This window comes from Salvelinus fontinalis, chromosome 5 (assembly GCF_029448725.1).
Source record: "Salvelinus fontinalis isolate EN_2023a chromosome 5, ASM2944872v1, whole genome shotgun sequence".
NCBI classification, from domain to species: Eukaryota; Metazoa; Chordata; class Actinopteri; order Salmoniformes; family Salmonidae; genus Salvelinus; species Salvelinus fontinalis.
Genome location: NC_074669.1, coordinates 19,131,897 through 19,151,683, shown reverse-complemented (window position 1 = coordinate 19,151,683; position 19,787 = coordinate 19,131,897). Strand labels below are relative to the sequence as shown.

The window sequence follows — 19,787 nt, the reverse complement described above, 5'->3', positions numbered from 1 at the left end:
CATTACTCAATATTTTGTGTAGATTGTTGACCAAAATGTGACAATTGAATCCATTTTAATCCCACTTTGTAAAACAATAAAATGTTAAGAAAGCCAAAGGTTCTGAACACTTTTGCGACTCTATTTTTATAGCCAACGGTTTACTCACAGTTAGTCAGCAACTCTACTAACTTTTTGGGTGTGTGCCAGCTCATGCTTTTCACCGAAGATATCAACTATCTCAGTAGGGTACATGTCAAATTATTAAGGGAATACCAGATACATGCACAAATATTCCCATAATATAGGTCAAGTTTTAAATATTCTCACACTTCTTTTAAACGTATCAGATTACTCAAACTCCTTTCTAAAAGTAAGAAGAAAAATTACAATAAAAAAGCTTATTCAGATTCAGAAGAGTTCTATGCCGAATCGTTCTTACCCTCCAAAGAATCCTTCTTGCCTTCCAAACAATCACCAAAGAACCCTTTCTTCCTAAAACGGTTCTTAGGATGAAAACGGTTCTTGGTAGAACCCTATCCCTCTGCAAAGAACCCTTTTGGAACCTAAAATTGTGTGTTTGTGTGTGTGTGTGTGTGTGTGTGTGTGTGTGTGTGTGTGTGTGTGTGTGTGTGTGTGTGTGTGTGTGTGTGTGTGTGTGTGTGTGTGTGTGTGTGTGTGTGTGTGTGTGTGTGTGTGTGTGTGTGTGTGTGTGTGCAGGTGCATATGTGTTCACTTACAAGAAAGGCATGGACCTCCACCCAGAGACTCCATTCAGCCCAAGGATGGATTTTTGTTATGAGTTAACTGCTTTAGGTAATAGAATTTCACCTATAGGGCCTACGATGTATGTTTAATGGGTAAATTCTGACCGTTGACAGAAATTGAAAAAAATACAAACGACTGAATCACTTTCTTTCTTTCTTTTTTCACGGGCACTTGTTTCAATCACAGAGGTGTGACAGACAAGTCAAATCTGAACATCAACAAGGAAATGACAAGAAGAGGTAAACGATTATGTCTCTGTGACATTTCATCATTTGTCTGTCTGGTAAAGAACACTTTCGTAATAACAAAGCACCTGAACTGGGGAACCGCCGTGTTCATCTCTGATAGTCTATAGATTTTTTGTATTTTTTTCATGAGCTCTGGCCCTATGAATTATAATTGTACATGAGGAAATGTTTCTCTTATTGTTTTCCGTATTGGCATAATATTGTTTATGTCTGTACGGCTGATTCATCCAGATTGACCACAGTGTTTGTTTACTGTTTTTTCCTCAATCTAAATCATCTTGTTATTATTTGTGTTTGCTGTCTAGTCCAGCCCAGCGTCATGGCAACTGCACGCAGAATGTCCACACAGTTTTATGATGGAGTGTCTCAAGTTATTGATGTCCTCCATAATGTGGTTGGCGAAGAGGGCTAGACTTATTAATTTAAATAAAGCCTAGGTGGTAAGTAATTGCCGCTATGTGATGCCTTCCCCCTTCGTGTTTTTGGCTGACCAGACTGAAATGCAGTTGATTTACCCTCACTTACTGTGGAACACAGTGTGTTGTATACTGGTCATTTATGTACCACATTTCTCTACTGGTTATTGCTTAGTTATTTACTGCAAATGGTTCTATTCGTTCTGTGAGGGAGAAACTAGGGCTTTATTTTTTGGGAATTAATAGTAGAGTGTCGGAGGCAGGATTTAGAGGTTTTGTAACTCCCGTAAAGGCCTCCCAGCCAGGGAGAAATGGCCTTATTGTTGACTAAACTAAAGACCAACAGCGCCATATGTTCATGTTATAGAAAATAACCTTAACACGGTCCCCTCAGACATGAAGCTGGGAAGAAATGTCGCCCGCACCTTCCTCGACTACTACAGGCACAACAACTTCATCGATGACAACAAACCGCAAACCACAAATCACATCAACAGGTCATGTTTTTAATGACACAGTTCTAGAACTTGTCAGTTTACATCCTTTTTGTTTAAATTGATAATATTCACTATTGTTTGTGTTTTTGTGTCCTCAGTAGATAGGTATTGTCCCAGGGTCGACAGGGGAATGGAATTGGGATCTAGAAGACCTTGGGGGCGAGAGAGGAGCAGAGAGGAAGAACCTGGGACTTAAAGATTAGACTACTAGACACCAGGAAGCGCCACAACATGCTGGAAACACCAGTCCCGTCTGACTACTGTATAGGGGCTCCGGACTCACAGGCCTATACTATATCCACACAGCCCTCATGAAAATTAGATGCACCAGCCTGAGATAAAGGACTCCTTTTCACAAAAGATCACGTTTGGATAGCATGTTAATTGAAGGACATTTACCCATGGGACTTCATTAGAGCAAGTTTCTCTGACTTTGTATGAAATGTATGGGACCGATCAAGCTAACACATATACATCTCATGCTCCATTTGAGGACTTCATATGTCATTCTTACATAATACCACAGTGTGCTTTTTCCTTTTTAGGTGTTGCTTTTTATTCAAATGTATTTATGTATGTCATTGTAAATAAGTGCATGTGTTTTCTCTTGTATGTAACTTATTGTGTGTTTATCTTGCCTCTCTCTATCATACATGATTTGGAATGGGAGGGGTAACTCATTTTTGTTTAGTCACTACCTTATCAGTATCTAAGTATTGTGTTGATAAAAACTATAAAATATAACACACATTTGTAAGTTTGTCAAATTAATGTTCAGTCACTGTTAGTGTATTAGTTTACACAGGTGTTTGTGATTAAAAGGAACAGACTTGGGTTCAATTTCATGTAAACTGAAGTAATTTCATGGATAATACAATTAAATTAATGCATTTTAAATCCCTATAGAAAATGGTGGTCATCTCAAGTATGAATTTAATGCGTCAAATTCACTGATACCCATTCACTTCCCTTTCTTACTGCAATGTAAACATCTATTTAACCTATCTGTTCAGAGCACTGAGTGCTTTTTCACTGCATTTTGTAAAACACCATCCATGGGATTTGCTCAATACAAAGGCATAAGTAGAAGAGCGAGAGAGAATGATATATTAGTCAAGTGAAGCGTGAAGAACATGTATTTTTTCAGACCAGTCATTTGGAAGAAGTGAGGCAATCACTCAGCATAACAGCATAAACAAATTACTTTTACATGGTTGACGAGAAGATGGAGAGGCTGAATGAGAATGACGAAAGACATTTGTATTTTGATGCTTTTACTGTCAGACTTTGCCCTGGCCAACACTGTAGTGTATGTTAGCACATCGTTCTCTCTTTCACACACACAGACACAGACACACACAGACATACACAGGAAAATGCTTCATTCTATTCAAAGAGCATAGTCCCCACTGTGCTGCTATCATTTTAAGCTGTATCTAGATTTGCTTGCTTGCTCCACTAGACTGGGCATATTCCTTTCTAATTATTTGTAAACAGCTATGCATGCATAATTGTTAATACATTTTCTTTTCAATAGTCAAAAATATATATTTAATATTAGCCTTCCTTACATTTGTAATGATATCGTTAGCCTCTTACCAAATCCCAGAGGCTCTTGTTAATCTAAGAAGATGGTTAATTGCACATCAAACAATGTCTGTTTAAAGCCCTGCTTTGGTAAGTCCTGTATAAAAACAGCCACAAAACCAGGAGAGGTTGGTGTGTATAATTACTCATCAAAGGATGATCATAAATGTAAAACTAAAGTGGGGTCAAGGAATGGAGGTTTCCTTTTCAAAATAACTCCAAATACTTCTGTCCAAGCATTACAAAAATAATATACTTGCGTGATGGGATATAAAATCCTCTTATTTTATCGTTCTGCGGGCCTTGGTGTATTGTTTGTCAGGACATCGTAAATTAGAAAATTCTATTGATTCTCAATCTGCCCAATAAATGGCGTTTTGTTGCATCCACTGAGCACAGTCTATGGAATGCAGATTTGATTAAATTCCAGTTATCTTTTCCCTCAAGAGTCAAATGACCACCAAGATCACTGCTTCCTGTTAGTAAAATGGGTGGTTGACGCCTCAAAATAAGCTTTCCTCCAAAATGTCTCAGAAAGCCCTGAAATGCACGGTGCAAATGGAAATCCAAGCTGTAGGTAGTTTTAAGTTTCGAGTTTTAATGTCACATGCACAAGTACAGTGAAATGCCTTTCTTGCTGGCTCTAAACCCAACAATGCAGTAATCAATAACAATGTAATACTACAAATAACACAAGATAAAATGAAAACACAAGAGAAATAAAAATAAGAACACAAGAAAATAAGTAAGCATACTATATAAGTACAACCTGATATGTTATTTATTCTCAATACGTTTTTACTTCATCCATAATGCCAATAATAACCCACTGAATAATATTTGACACTCAGCTACCTAGTTAACGTTAGCTAGCAAATGTTAGCTTGCTATCTATCTTCCAACCATCAATATACACGATTACACACTCTGTGAACAAAAGTAAACTCCCAAGCAAAATAGTTAGCTTGCCAGCCCATTGAGTTTGTTTCATGGACTGTAAAAAAAAAAAAATGGACAAAGCCATTGATGACGTCACCCCATTTATTCCTATGAGAATGCTCAGTGACACATTTGAAGATCAGGAAGTGTAATTTCAGCATGTCACCATCTTGCTACATGGAGGAGTTTTTAAAGACATCCTATGCGCAGTTTGAACTACTCTAGGAAGTGACGTTGCAGGCTAGCTCAGTGCTGCCTCCTCTCATTGAGTCTATCAAATTGAAGGCTGACTAAGGTACTGCAGGATTCCTTTAGCAACTAAATTATCATTTTAACTTTGTCAGTGTGTGATTTTAAAGTAATCGGTTCAAAGAAGAACATCTTGTGAACTATAAGCAATTATTGGTACCATGATTGCGTTTGTTATTTTTTTAATATCCACAAATGCTGACCACAAAGATTTCCCCATTCACTATAATGGGGGATCCTGTTATCTGGAAACAATGCCTGCAGTATCGCGGTTCTCTTCTGGTTTGTCTCTAACTAGCTAATACATAGTAATGCCGTCTTTTTGTAGGCACTAATTCCGCCATGGTACGTTGAGCAAAGCCTATGAGGAAAATTAATGGCGGTTTTTAGTGGGGTTTTGGATAAATGCTGAAAATAAGGTCTATGGTAAACACAGGCTGAGGAGATCTTATACATTTTGTTCTATGAGATAATCTTCATCAGCTAACATCACTATTTGTGCATTTTGAAGAGTTTATGCAATAATAAAAAACACATAAATTAAATGATTCATAAAGGTCATGTTATCTGACTGCTATTATGTAAAAGGTCTCCGAAGACGTAAAAGATCTCATATTCTTTCCCCATTCATTTTTCCCATAGGGATGGCTGAACGAACCAGAGGTAACTTCTTTCTGGCTTTTAGAACTACAAGCTTGCAAGCTCTGTAACTCCTACCAAGCAACTTATTGCACAAAGTAAGCAATAGCTATGTAGCTAACATTAGCCTTGTAACGTTAGCTATCTACAGTTGATTTGTTTGATTACAGATTACTTGTCCAGGTTGTATTACCCAATCAGGAAGACATATGCCTCAGTGTCTGCATCATGGGACAGTTCAAGAAGACTCTCTGTCTGCCTCCTGTATTTCCTCTTTAATTCCATGAGAAGATGGTCTTTGTGAATGTAAGAAAGATAGAAGGCGTACTCTTAACCCCGAACCACAACGTTGCTTAGCGGAAAACAAAACAACCTAATTGTCATCCTCAAATTGACTTTGTTCTTTATCTCTCTCTGAAGATGTTCACAGGAGCTGCTGACCCAGTTCCCATTGCAAACCTAGAAGGTAGTGGTACCTTTTGCATCATTTCTCATTTTGAGCCTTTCTGTGGTATCACTCCATAATATTCAACATCGTATGTCTCTGTGCTATTATTCCCTTAGCTGACACAACGTCCTTTGAACTGATTCAGCTTGGCCCCGATACCGACCCGAGTTAATTGCTGTAAATGGAACATTACATAGCCGTGGGAAGTAGGGGTGCTGAGGGCATTAAAGCACCCTCTGAAAAATCTGAATTAAATTTTGTTTTTAATCAAATAAATTAACTAAATATTTTTTCCCAAAGTAATGCACTGGAACTTTACTAGTCCTATATTAGCAGACCGATATCGCTGTCTGTAGTGAGGGCCCAAAATAAATAAGATGTAACCCACAAATGTTGGCTTAGTTTTTTTTTGCCAAACTAACAATGTCTTACTGTATTTAAATTATTTGATTTGATTTCAACTAACTTATGTTTTAATTCCCTAAAAGTACTTTATTTTTTTCTGATAGAAATAACAGCATTCTCTATGCACTGGAATTTACAACTTGATAAGAGCGATTGATAAGAGCTAGGTAAATTAGTCTCTGTTTGGAGAAGGGAATTGAAAATATAAATGACACTTGTTTTAGATCTATTTTACCTTATAATCGCTGACAAATGTGAAACCAGTCATATGGCAGCAAACTGAAGTATATCAACTTTCCCACAGTAAATTTTATTATGTTGTCACACCCTGACCTTAGAGAGCCTTTTTATGTCTCTATCTGGTTTGGTCAGGGTGTGATTTGGGGTGGGCATTCTATGTTTTGTTTTCTATGTTTCTTTATTTCTATGTTTTGGCCAGGTATGGTTCTATCGTTGTCTCTGATTTGAAACCATACTTAGGTAGCCCTTTTTCCCTCTTTCCGGGTGGGTAGTTAACTTTGTTAGAGGCTTCATAGCCCTGTTAAGCTTCACGGTCGTTTTGCATTGTTTATTGTTTTGTTGGCGACATTCAAATAAAAAGGAATATGTACGCTCACCACGCTGCACCTTGGTCTTCTTCCAGCATCGGCCGTGACAGAACTACCCACCACAAAAGGACCAAGCAGCGTTGTAAAAAAGAGGACTGGACATGGGATGACATCCGGGACGGCAAAGGATCCTGGACATGGGAGGAGATCCTGGCCGGAAGGGATCGCCTTCCATGGGAACAGGTGGAAGCAGCCAGGAAGGCGGAGGCAGCTGGTAAAGGGGCCCATCGTTACGAGGGAACACGGCTAGCAAGGAAGCCCGAGAGGCATGGGGAGATTGGCGGAGTCGGGTTATAGACCTGAGCCAACTCCCTGTGCTTACCGTGGCGAGCGTCGTACTGGTCAGGCACCGTGTTATGCGGTGGAGCGCACGGTGTCTCCAATGCCGGTTCACAGCCCGGTGCGCTCCCCGAATCGGCCGGGCTAGAGTGGGCATCCAGCCAGGTCGGAGGGTGCCGGCTCAGCGCATCTGGCCGCCAGTACGTCTCTACGGCCCAGGATATCCTGCGCCGGCTCTGCTCATTGTGTCTCCGGTGCGTCTGCACAGCCCAGTGCGCCCTGTGCCTGCGCTCCGCACGTCCCGGGCCAAAGTAACCATCCAGCCAGGACGGGTTGTGCAGGCTCTACGCTCGAGACCTCCAGTGCGCCTCCACGGCCCAGTGTATCCTGTGGCCGCTCCCAGAACCAGGCCTCCTGTATGTCTTCCCAGCCTGGTGAGTCCTGTGCCTGCTCCCAGAGCCAGGCCTCCTGTGTATCCCTCCAGTCCAAGCCTCCAGTGATGATCCATGGCAAGAAGCCTCCAGTGATGATCCATGGCAAGAAGCCTCCAGGGAGGATCCATGGCACGAAGCCTCCAGTGATGATCCATGGCAAGAAGCCTCCAGTGTTGATCCATGGCATGAAGCCTCCAGTGTTGATCCATGGCACGAAGCCTCCAGTGATGATCCATGGCACGAAGCCTCCAGTGAGGAGTCAAGGAACGAAGCCTCCAGCGACGGCCTTCAGTCTGGAGTCTCCAGCGACGGTCACCAGTCCGGAGCCTCCGGCACCGGTCCCCAGTCCGGAGCCTCCGGCGACGGTCCCCAGTCCGGAGCCTCCGGCGACGTTCTCCAGTCCGGAGCCTCCGGCGACGTTCTCCAGTCAGGAGTCTCCGGCGACGGTCCCCAGTCTGGAGCCTCTGGCGAGGGTGCCCAGTCCGGGGTCCGCGGCGAGGGTGCCCAGTCCGGGGTCCGCGGCGAGGGTGCCCAGTCCGGGGCCTGCGACGAGGGTGCCCAGTCCGGGGCCTGTGACGAGGGTCCCCAGTCCAGGGTCGGTGACGAGGGTCCCCACACCAAAGGTGCCACCAAAGTGGGGTGAGCCAAAGGTGGAGCGGGGTCTGCGTCCCGCACCTGAGCCGCCACCGCGGATAGATGCCCATCCAGACCCTCCCCTATAGGTTCAGGTTTTGCGGCCGGAGTCCGCACCTTTGGGGGAGGGGGGGGTACTGTCACGCCCTGACCTTAGAGCCTTTTTATGTCTCTATTTGGTTTGGTCAGGGTGTGATTTGGGGTGGGCATTCTATGTTTTGTTTTCTATGTTTCTTTATTTCTATGTTTTGGCCAGGTATGGTTCTCAATCAGAGACAGCTGTCTATCGTTGTCTCTGATTGGGAACCATACTTAGGTAGCCCTTTTTCCCTCCTTTCGGGGTGGGTAGTTAACTTTGTTAGAGGCTCCATAGCCCTGTTAAGCTTCACGGTCATTTTGTATTGTTTATTGTTTTGTTGGCGACATTCAAATAAAAAGGACTATATACGTTCACCACGCTGCACCTTGGTCTTCTTCCAGCATCAGCCGTGACATATATTCTGTGCCAATATGCCGAATTTTAATTGTACTTAATTGTACAGCCTTTAAACTTACAGGGATGAGCACTCTTGAATGTAATAATTATAGGCTACCCCGACTTTATCTGTTTCCTATTTCTATCATGTTAAAATATTAGCCACTATCAGTATCGACCTTCAGTAGGCCTAATAACAACACATATTCAACTGCCAATTTACTGTTAGTTCCCTTCAGTTGGTATAGCCTACATTATCATTCTATTTAATTACATCGTTTTGTTAACCTTCATTTGCTTCCTCTGCAAATGCCATTACGGCCATGTGGTTGTTGCTGGGGAACATTAGTAATAATTGATAATATTAAAAAAAAGACATGTAGGCTAATTAAATCGTTATGTAGCAGAGGGCAGACCAAGCCGTAAAAGTTTGAACCTGACGCATGGCGCAATACGTGTCTGTGTCATCACGTGGTTAGTGCAGGCAATAGAGGAGGGTATAGTTTACTATTGTACACTATTGTTCCTATTAAATTTCTATGTACACTAATCTTCCAACATTACTGTTGGTTAAAAAACCTAATGTGGCAATTTTCAGAATTCGTCACTAAAGGCTCTCCAAAACATTTTTTTTAGGATTCATACATACTTTCCTAAACCTAAAATGTGCGTAATAATCTACAAAATCTGAATATTTTGTAATCTACCACTTAGTGTTAAAACAGAGACGAATATACATATGTTTAGATGGCTTTCATTCATTGATCCCTATTTTCTAAACCGTTCTCTCAATGTATTGTAGTCTGTCGAAAAAAATCTTATTAAAGGTACACCGTAATAAATGTAAGATAAAAGATTATTAAAGATAAATGTACTGAAAACCCTATTGAATAAAAACTCCACAAGAAAATCTGTTGGCCAGCAAGTGGGAGGGTTTTCAGCGGTTGAATTACATGTATTCTGCGAGCGCAAGGGAACCAAGCCTGCAAAGCCCATTATTACATACTTTCTTAACCTGTCTAGGATCAGCGTGGCGCTAGCGGCACACCCCCCCCCCCCCCCCACTGAAAAACCAGTGCCGCGAAATTCAAAAAAAATATATTTTTAAAATATTTAACTTTCACACATTAAAGTCCAATACAGCTAATGAAAGACACAGATCTTGTGAATCCAGTCAACATTTCCGATTTTTAAAATGTTTTACAGGGAAGACACAATATGTAAAGATGTACATCTATTACCTAAAAACACATTAGCATAATCCACCATCTTTTATTTGTCCACCAACACCAGTAGCCATCACCAATTCGGCTAAACTAAGATATTTATAGCCCCTAACCAACAAAAAAACTCATTAGATGACAGTCTGATAACATATTTATGGTATGGGATAGGTTTTGTTAGAAAAAAGTGCATATTTCAGGTAGATGGCATAGTTTACAATTGCACCCACCATCACAAATGGACTAGAATAATTACAATGAGCAACGTGTTTACCTAACTACTAATCATCAAACATTTCGTAAAAATACACAGCATACACGAATCGAAAGACACAGATCCTGTGAATACAGACAATATTTCAGATTTTCTAAGTGTCTTACAGCGAAAACACAATAAATCGTTATATTAGCTTAGCACATAGCAATTAGCAGCCCAGCATTGATTCTAGCCAAAGTGAGCGATAAAAGTCAACATCGCCAAAAGATATTAATTTTTTCACTAACCTTCTCAGAATTCTTCCGATGACACTCCTGTAACATCACATTACAACATGCATATACAGTTTGATCGAAAATGTTTATATTTAGCCACCAAAATCATGGTTAGACAATGTGAAATGTAACTCAGCTGGTCAGAATTTGTCCTTGCGCCACTTAGACAGTGATCTACTCTTATACATAAATACTCATAAACGTGACTAAAAAATATAGGGTGGACAGGGATTGATAGACAATTTAATTCTTAATACAATTGCGTTATTACATTTTTTAATTTATCCTTACTTTTCAATACAGTTTGCGCCAAGCGAAGCTACGTCAAAAAACATGGCGTCCTAAGCCACTAAAATGTTTCGACAGAAACACGATTTATCATAATAAAAATGTCCTACCTTGAGCTGTTCTTCCATCAGTATCTTGGGCAAAGGATCCTTTCTTGGGAGAAATCGTCTTTTGGTGGAAAGCTGTCCTCTTGCCATGTGGAAATGTCAACTACGTTCGGGATGAACTGAAAAGCGTGCCCAACTTTTCACATCGTTGCAAAAATAAATGTCCCAAAATCGCACTAAACGGATATAAATTGCTATAAAACGCTTTAAATTAACTACTTTATGATGTTTGTAACTCCTATAACGAGTGAAAAGATGACCGGAGAAATATAACAGGCTAAACTAACGCTTGGAACAGGAGAGGGTCGGTGTCTTCCACGCGCGTTACGCAGCAAGAAAAGACTTGCTAGCTAAAGGTTTTTTTCATTTGTAGGGCCTGTGAACGAGCAATCGACCCCGTTGGAATCGTCATCACGTAAAGGCATCCAGGGGAAGACGTAAGAAGTGTCCGTATAGTCATAGCAACGACAGTGCCCTTTTAACTGACTTCAGAAAAGTGGCCAACATTTCTCAAATCTGACTCCATGTCAGGGAAATTGCTGTAGAATGGGCTCTGTTCCACTTAGAGACAAAATTTCAACTCCTATAGAAACTATAGACTGTTTTCTATCCAATAATAATAATAATATGCATATTGTACGATCAAGGATTTTGTGGGAAGCCGTTTAAAAAATTAGCCACATTAGCATAAATAGTCTAAACAGCGCCCCCATCCCCAACAGGATAAGGTAAGTCTGAATACCAACTACTGAGAAGTGCATAGGAAAGTCATGTGTAAATTCCAGTATCGAGATCGGTCCCCTTGTGCCTCCAGGTATGACTTTCCAGACAACTTGTAAATGTCCAGCAGTTCATGGTTTTTAATCATAATAGGGACATGGATTTCATCATTTCTAAAAGTAACCTGTCTAGGGTCCTCTCTTGGCTTTTCTCTGTTGTTAATGAGCAGTGGTGATTTTAGCATGTCAATCTTGGTGGGGCAAAAAAAGAAATTGGGATGCATGTATGTGTACAAACTATGGCATAAGGGGACAACAAGTGCATAAGAGGCAATCTGTAGACATTAATGAGCGAGCTAGGACGGATGTAGTCAATATAACTATCTGTTCAGCACTTTCGAAATGTACAGCGACTGAATTCAGAACATGGGCCGATCTTACAGTGTTCTCCCTGTACACCAAGTCAGAACAGTAGGATAAATAAATGGGGCATATAAACAGACAATGAAAGCTCTTACAGTATTCAATGATTACATTTCTCAAAAACAGGTTATAGGCTACATGTGCACCATCAAGTCAGAACATTAGTTTAAATTAAGAGGTGAAAATAGACCAAATTATAATGGTGAGGCACATGGGCTACTAACAGATTACTACATAACTTATACTTAGTATTACTTTCTTAGTTACAGTATACATATCTCCCTGGCATATTACATAATTTATGCAGCAGCATACAAGACATGTTTGGACTCACTTAAACAGGAAGGTGGAGAGGCGGGCCATTGTGGGCAAATTTTGGCATCTAACTTTGTCATCAAAGACTGGCATTCTCTGGATTTATGGTGCTTTCAAGACAACTGGGAACTCCCCCCAAAAAGTTTGAATCATGATGACGTCAGTAATCTTCGGGTCGTAGCTCTAGAAAGAGGCCCGAGTTCCTGATTTACAAATCTGAGTTGGATGAAAGTTCAAAACGTATTTTCCCAGTCATAGCACGTTTTTCCCGAGTTCCCAGTTGTCTTGAACTCACTGAAGTCAGATTTTGCAGTTCCGAGTTAACAGTTGTTTTGAGCATGACACAAATTATGCTTCATTGACAACATGGCCAATGTTGAATGTTTCTCATTTTAAACCTGGAAAAGAGACCCTTAATCTTAGATTTGGGACCACACAGCCACTCCACTGAATAGCAGGCTAATGATTGCTTTGCAATGCTTGCAGTTAGCCACTTAGCCACTGATTCCTTCCAAACCACTCATTGTTGAATTTGCGATTTCCAACTTGTTGTGTAATGTCCAAATGCCGATGAGCACCGATACGTTTTATTTATAATTTCTCTTCATTATTTAATTTTTTCTTGGCTCCCGAGTGGTGCAGGCACTGCATCTCAGTGCATGAGGCGTCACTACAATCCCTGGTTCGAATCCAGGCTGTATCACATCCGGCCGTGATTGGGAGTCCCATAGGGCGGCGCACAGTTGGCCCAGCATCGTCCTGGTTTGGCCGAGGTAGGCCTTCATTGTAAATAAGAAGTTGTTCTTAACTGACTTGCCTAGTTAAATAAAGGTTAAATAAAAAATAAAAAAATTAATATGACAAGGATTATAAAGGATTTGCCAGTAGATTATCAACTTGATTCATGATGATGACTGCTAGCTAAGATTATCTACTGTAGATATAACGTGATTTGACAACATTTTGGGGTGGCAGGTAGCCTAGTGGTTAGAGCATTGGACTAGTAACCAAAAGTTTGCAAGTTCAAATCCCTAAGCTGACAAGGTAAAGATCTGTTGTTCTGCCCCTGAACAAGGCAGTTAACCCACTGTTCCTAGGCAATCATTGAAAATAAGGAATTGCTTTTAATTGACTTTCCTAGTAAAATTAAAGAAATGTTTTATCTGTGACCAATGACCTTGAGCCTTCTTTGACGGGCACTTCTAATGTAACTCTATGGCAGCACCCAAGGGGCTAGAATTTTAGAGCTCTACCCTTAGACTTGGCGGTGATGTAGTGTCCCCATGAGTGACAGAACACTGAGCCAATCACAGTGCAATGCTCCATATTTTCTGCTGCCTTGCCCCACCACCACACGCCTGCATTTTGGAGCTGCCTTACTTAAGAAAACAAAAAAGAGGCCATGTTTGTATGCAGCTTTATTAACTCAATAACATATAAAAAAATTACATTGTTTGCAAACTGATATGTGACACGTATTAATGCCAAAATAACATGTAAAACAGGCAAGCCCAAGAAACAAAAACATAAAATGTTTTGCTAAAAATGTGGATGCTCTGCCCCACCTCCCCTGAATGACAGGTCACCACTGTTAATGAGCATAGCTATACATAGAAAAGCATTGTTATCTGAAGTCACCTTTCTGGTTCGGTTTGCATCACCTTGTTAAAGGCTTTTGTTTTCTACTGTCCCCTCAGGGAATCTCTCCCAAAGTGGAGTTTGCAAGCACATCCGTCCTTAAGGAATGTGATGGGAAAGATAGCCAGCCTCAACCTGCCTCCAATGTGTGTGTCCTCTCCTCTCTGTCCTCATCACAACTAGTGTTCCTGCATTCAAAAATAAGTTTGTTCAGCTGTGAGACATTTGAATAATTCCTAGACAGCCATGGTTAAGAGGAAAGAGATGAGGCTTTCTCTTTGCCACACAAGACAGTGATCCAAATGTCTCTTTGGTTTTATAGCATGTCTTACACAATATTTCCCAATATCTTTGCTCTTGTGTTCTTTTGAATTGATGCTCCCGTTTCACTATAGGCTTACTTAATGGTGGGAGCACATTACATATATTTTGTATAGTCAGTTTATGTTTGCAGCCTGTATTTAAGAGACAATGCCCGAGAAGCCGGTGTTTGGAGGACATATTGGCACCGGTGTTGTTAGGCCCGAGACAAAGTCCTCCAAACACTGGCTTCGAGGGCATTATCACTTTTATATAACGGGTTACCAACATATCCAAAAACTGAAAGACATATTTTCATTATTTTGATGAATTTATTCATACTTTTTCATCCTTCCACAAGATATAGTCCCTACTCAAGTCTAGGGTTGCTACCCAAGCCGGCGAGTCGTTTGATCTATTGGTTCAGTTGCCAGAGACGTGACCAGTTGTTTAGTCTTTTTGTTCTGTATCTATGGATGCAACCCAGCCGTTCGTACTAAATGTTCTATTGCCATACTGGCTGGCAACATCCCTTGCTTGCTAGCTTGCCAACTACAGCTAACTTACAGTCACGTCAAACAGTGCAGACAGAATAACAGCAGTAACAGCGTTTGTTTAAGCTGTTTTCTAGTGACATTTATTTGGATACATCCATAACAATGAGATTAGGAGACACGATTTCACCTGGCATAGAAAATGTGCTCTCTTGTTAGGAAACTGTTGTTCAGAGGAGCTAGCCAACAACACAGCTAACACAATAACATCAAACTGAAGCTGGGAAAACTGCAAACTAGCTGCACTTCATTTAGTTTTACCTTCTATCAAATTACATTTCTTTGTGTATATCCATAAAAATTATGCCAGTTGATTAATGATTTCCACTGGCTGAGAAACGATGCCTGCCTCTCTCTCTCTCGTTCACTACTATGGGACAGTTGGAGATCGAATTTGAATATTGAAATAATGTTGCAAATGTCGGAGAGACAGTAAGGTTTATACACCGGGCTCTGGCTAGGCCACTCAAGGACATTCAGAGATTTTTCCCGAAGCCACTCCTGCGTTGTCTTGGCTGTGTGCTTGGGGTCATTATCCTGTTGGAAGATGAACCTTCTCTCCAGTCTGAGGTTCTGGGTGCTCTGGAGCAGGTTTTCTGAAGTATCTCTCTATACTTTGCTCCATTCATCTTTGCCTCGATCCTGACTAGTCTCCCAGTCCCTGCCACTGAGAAACATCCCCACAGCATGATGCTGCCACCGTAAGGATGGTGCCAGGTTTCCTCCAGACGTGACCCTTGGCATTCAGGCCAAAGAGTTCAATCTTGGTTTCATCAGACCACAGAATCTTGTTTCTCATGGTCTGAGAAGCCTTTAGGTGCCTTTTGGCAAACTCCAAGCGGGATGTCATGTGCCTTTTACTGAGGAGTGGCTTCTTTCTGGCCACTCTACCATAAAGGCCTGATTGGTGGAGTGCTGCAGAGATGGTTGTCTTTCTGAAAGTTTCTCCCATCTCCAAAGAGGAACTCTGGAGCTTTGTCAGAGTGACCATCGAGTTCTTGGTCACCTCCCTGACCAAGGCCCTTCTCCCCCGATTGCTCAGTTTGGCCGTGAGGCCAGCTCTAGGAAGAGTCTTGGTGGTTCCAAACTTATTCCATTTAGGAATGATGGTGGCCACTATGTTCTTGGGGACCTTCAAGGCTGCAGAATGTTTTTGGTACCCTTCCCCAGATCTGTGCCTAGACACAATCCTGTCTCGGAGCTATACGGACAATTCCTTCAACCTCGTTTGCTCTGACATGCACTGTCAACTGTGGGACCTAATATAAACAGGTGTGGGCCTTTCCAAATCATGTCCAATCAATTGAATCTACCACAGGTGGACTCCAATCAAGCTGTAGAAATATCTCAGGGATGATCAATGGAAACAGGATGCACCTAAACTCAATATTGAGTCTCATAGTAAAGGGTCTGAATAGTTATGTAAATAAAGTATTTCCGATTTTTTATTTTAATACATTTTCAAAAATATCTAAAAACCTGTTTTCACTTTGTATTTTGGGGTATTGTGTGTAGATTGATGAGGGAATTTAAAAAATATATATTTCAGAATAAGGCTGTAACGTAACAAAATGTGTAAAAAGTCAAGGGGTCTGAATACTTTCCGAGTGCACTGTATATTATTTTTTATTTTATTTCACCTTTATTTAACCAGGTAGGCTAGTTGAGAACAAGTTCTCATTTGCAACTGCGACCTGGCCAAGATAAAGCATAGCAATTCGACACATACAACAACACAGTTACACATGGAATAAACAAAACATACAGTCAATAATACAGTAGAAAAATAAGTCTATATACAATGTGAGCAAATGAGGTGAGATAAGGGAGGTAAAGGCAAAAAAAGGCCATGGTGGCGAAGTAAATACAATATAGCAAGTAAAACACTGGAATGGTAGATTTGCAGTGGAAGAATGTGAAAAGTAAAAATAGAAATAATGGGGTGCAAAGGAGCAGAATAAATAAATAAATACAGTAGGGGAAGAGGTAGTTGTTTGGGCTAAATTATAGATGGGCTATGTACAGGTGCAGTAATCTGTGAGCTGCTCTGACAGCTGGTGCTTAAAGCTAGTGAGGGAGATAAGTGTTTCCAGCTTCAGAGATTTTTGCAGTTCGTTCCAGTCATAGGCAGCAGAGAACTGGAAGGAAAAAATAAGTATCATAACAAAAAAGTCTGAAATCACAAATGCTCATATTCCTGCCATTGTACTGAGCGATACAAAATTAATCTGTACAAATCATTAAAATCCAGACGGAAAATATTTACACAAGATGCCACCTAACATCACACAGTCAAACTCTTCAGTCATTTAGTAAAATCACCATTCTGCGATTTCTCACCGTTTTAAACATCGCACAGTGTTTCAACAACGATGACAACCAAAGGAGGGATTGGCTTTGGGGGTGACCAGTGAGATATACCTGCTGGAGCGCGTGCTACGAGTGGGTGCTGCTATGGTGACCAGTGAGCTGAGATAAGGCGGGGCTTTACCTAGCAGAGACTTGTAGATAACCTGTAGCCAGTGGGTTTGGCGATTACGAAGCGTGGGCCAACCTACGAGAGCGTACAGGTCGCACTGGTGGGTAGTGTATGGGGCTTTGGTGACGAAACGGATGGCACTGTGATAGACTGCATCCAGTTTGTTGAGTAGAGTGTTGGAGGCTATTTTATAGATGACATCACTGAAGTCGAGGATCAGTAGGATGGTCAGTTTTACGAGGGTATGTTTGGCAGCATGAGTGAAGAATGCTTTGTTGCGATATAGGAAGCCGATTCTAGATTTAATTTTGGATTGGAGATGCTTAATAATGTGAGTCTGGAAGGAGAGTTTACAGTCTAACCAGACACCAAGGTATTTGTAGTTGTCCACGTATTCTAAGTCGGAGCCGTCTATAGTAGTGATGCTGGACGGGCGAGCAGGTGCGGGCAGTGACCGGTTGAATAGCATGCATTTAGTTTTACTTGCGTTTAAGAGCAGTTGGAGGCCACGGAAGGCGAGTTGTATGGCATTGAAGCTCGTCTGGAGGCTAGTTAACACAGTGTCCAAAGAGGGGCCAGAAGTATACAGAATGGTGTCGTGTGCGTAGAGGTGTATCAGAGAATCACCAGCAACAAGAGCAACATCACTGATGTATACAGAGAAGAGAGTCGGCCCGAGGATTGAACCCCGTGGCACCCCCATAGAGACTGCCAGAGGTCCCGACAACAGGCCCTCCGATTTGACACACTCTATCAGAGAAGTAGTTGGTAAACCAGGCGAGGCAATCATTTGAGAAACCAAGGCTGTCGAGTCTGCCAATAAGAATGTGGTGATTGACAGAGTCGAAAGCCTTGCCCAGGTCGATGAAAACGGCTGCGCATGATGTCGTTTAGGACCTTGAGCGTGGCTGAGGTGCAGCCATGACCAGCTCTGAAACCAGAATGCATAGCGGAGAAGGTACGGTGGGATTCGAAATGGTCGGCAATCTGTTTGTTAACTTGGCTTTCGAAGACCTTAGAAAGACAGGGTAGGATAGATATAGGTTTGTAGCAGTTTGGGTCTAGAGTGTCACCCCCTTTGAAGAGGGGATTGACCGCGGCAGCTTTACAATCTTTGGGAATCTCAGACGATACAAAAGAGAGGTTGAACAGGCTAGTAATAGGGGTTGCAACAATTTTGGCAGATAATTTTAGAAAGACAGGGTCCAGATTGCCTAGCCCGGCTGATTTGTAGGGGTTCAGATTTTGCAGCTCTTTCAGAACATCAGCTATCTGGATTTGGGTGAAGGAGAAATGCTGGGGGCTTTGGCGGGTTGCTGTGGAGGGTGCCGGGCAGTTGACCGGGGTAGGGGTAGCCAGGTGGAAAGCATGGCCAGCTGTAGAGAAATGCTTATTGAAATTCTCAATTATAGTGGATTTATCGGTGGTGACAGTGTTTCCTAGCCTCAGAGCAGTGGGCAGCTGGGAGGAGGTGCTCTTATTCTCCATGGACTTTACAGTGTCCCAGAACTTTTTTGAGTTAGTACTACAGGATGCAAATTTCTGTTTGAAAAGCTAGCCTTAGCTTTCCTAACTGCCTGTGTATATTTGTCCCTAACTTCCCTGAAAAGTTGCATATCACGGGGGCTATTCGATGCTAATGCAGAACACCACAGGATGTTTTTGTGCTGGTCAAGGGCAGACAGGTCTGGAGTGAACCAAGGACTATATCTATTCCTAGTTCTACATTTTTTGTATGGGGCATGCTTTTAAAGAATAGCCAGGGATCATCTACTGACGGGATGAGGTCAATGTCATTCCAGGATACTCCGACCAGGTCGATTAGAAAGGCCTGCTCGCAGAAGTGTTTTAGGGAGTGTTTGACAGTGATGAGGGGTGGTTGTTTGGTCGCAGACCCATTACGGATGCAGGCAATGAGGCAGTGATCGCTGAGATCTTGATTGAAAACAGCAGAGGTGTATTTGGAGGGCGAGTTAGTTAGGATGACATCTATAAGGGTGCCCGTGTTTACGGATTTGGAGTTGTACCTGGTAGGTTCATTGATAATTTGTGTGAGATTGAGGGCATCAAGCTTAGATTGTAGGATGGCCGGGGTGTTAAGCATGTCCCAGTTTAGGTCACCTAGTAGCACGAGCTCAGAAGATAGATGGGGGGCGATCAATTCACATATGGTATCGAGGGCACAGCTGGGGGCAGAGGGAGGTCTATAGCAAGCGGCAACAGTGAGAGACTTGTTTCTGGAAAGGTGAATTTTTAGAAGTAGAAGCTCGAATAGTTTGGGTACAGACTTGGATAGTAATACAGAACTCTGCAGGCTATCTTTGCAGTAGATTGCAACACCACCCCCTTTGGCAGTTCTATCTTGGCAGGGATTTTTTTAAATCCATGTCCTTGTTAAACCAGTCCTCCGAGAAACATAGGATATTAGAGATCTTCAGATCCCCTTAATAGGATACTCAAACAGAACTCGTCCAGTTTGTTCTCTGGAGACAGTCGAGACATGATATTTAAATTAATTTACTTGTTATCATTCCTATCACAGTTTTTACCTCCTTGATAATATTCGGAGTTGAAAAATACAAAAACAGGCTGATATAATGCTAGCATATCAACATTGGTACCCTCAACAGTTAAAATGAACTGAC

The 19,787-nt window shown here is 41.7% G+C and overlaps 1 protein-coding gene and 1 pseudogene across 5 annotated transcripts in view; both read left to right on the top strand.

Moving 5' to 3' along the window:
* LOC129855266 (cytosolic carboxypeptidase 6-like) overlaps positions 1-2,818 on the top strand; it is a 461,876-nt gene extending 459,058 nt beyond the window's left edge. For 3 of the 5 annotated variants that reach the window (XM_055922728.1, XM_055922733.1, XM_055922732.1), the window contains one exon: positions 1,806-2,818. In XM_055922728.1, the coding sequence (XP_055778703.1) occupies positions 1,806-1,921 (116 nt within the window). In that variant the 3' untranslated portion in view covers positions 1,922-2,818. The remainder of the gene's footprint in view (positions 1-1,805) is intronic. The other 2 variants (XM_055922731.1, XM_055922729.1) reach the window with 2 other exon arrangements.
* Positions 2,819-5,613: 2,795 nt separating this feature from the next.
* The window catches only part of LOC129854849 (spermatogenesis-associated protein 6-like), a 28,035-nt pseudogene continuing 13,861 nt past the window's right edge, over positions 5,614-19,787 (top strand).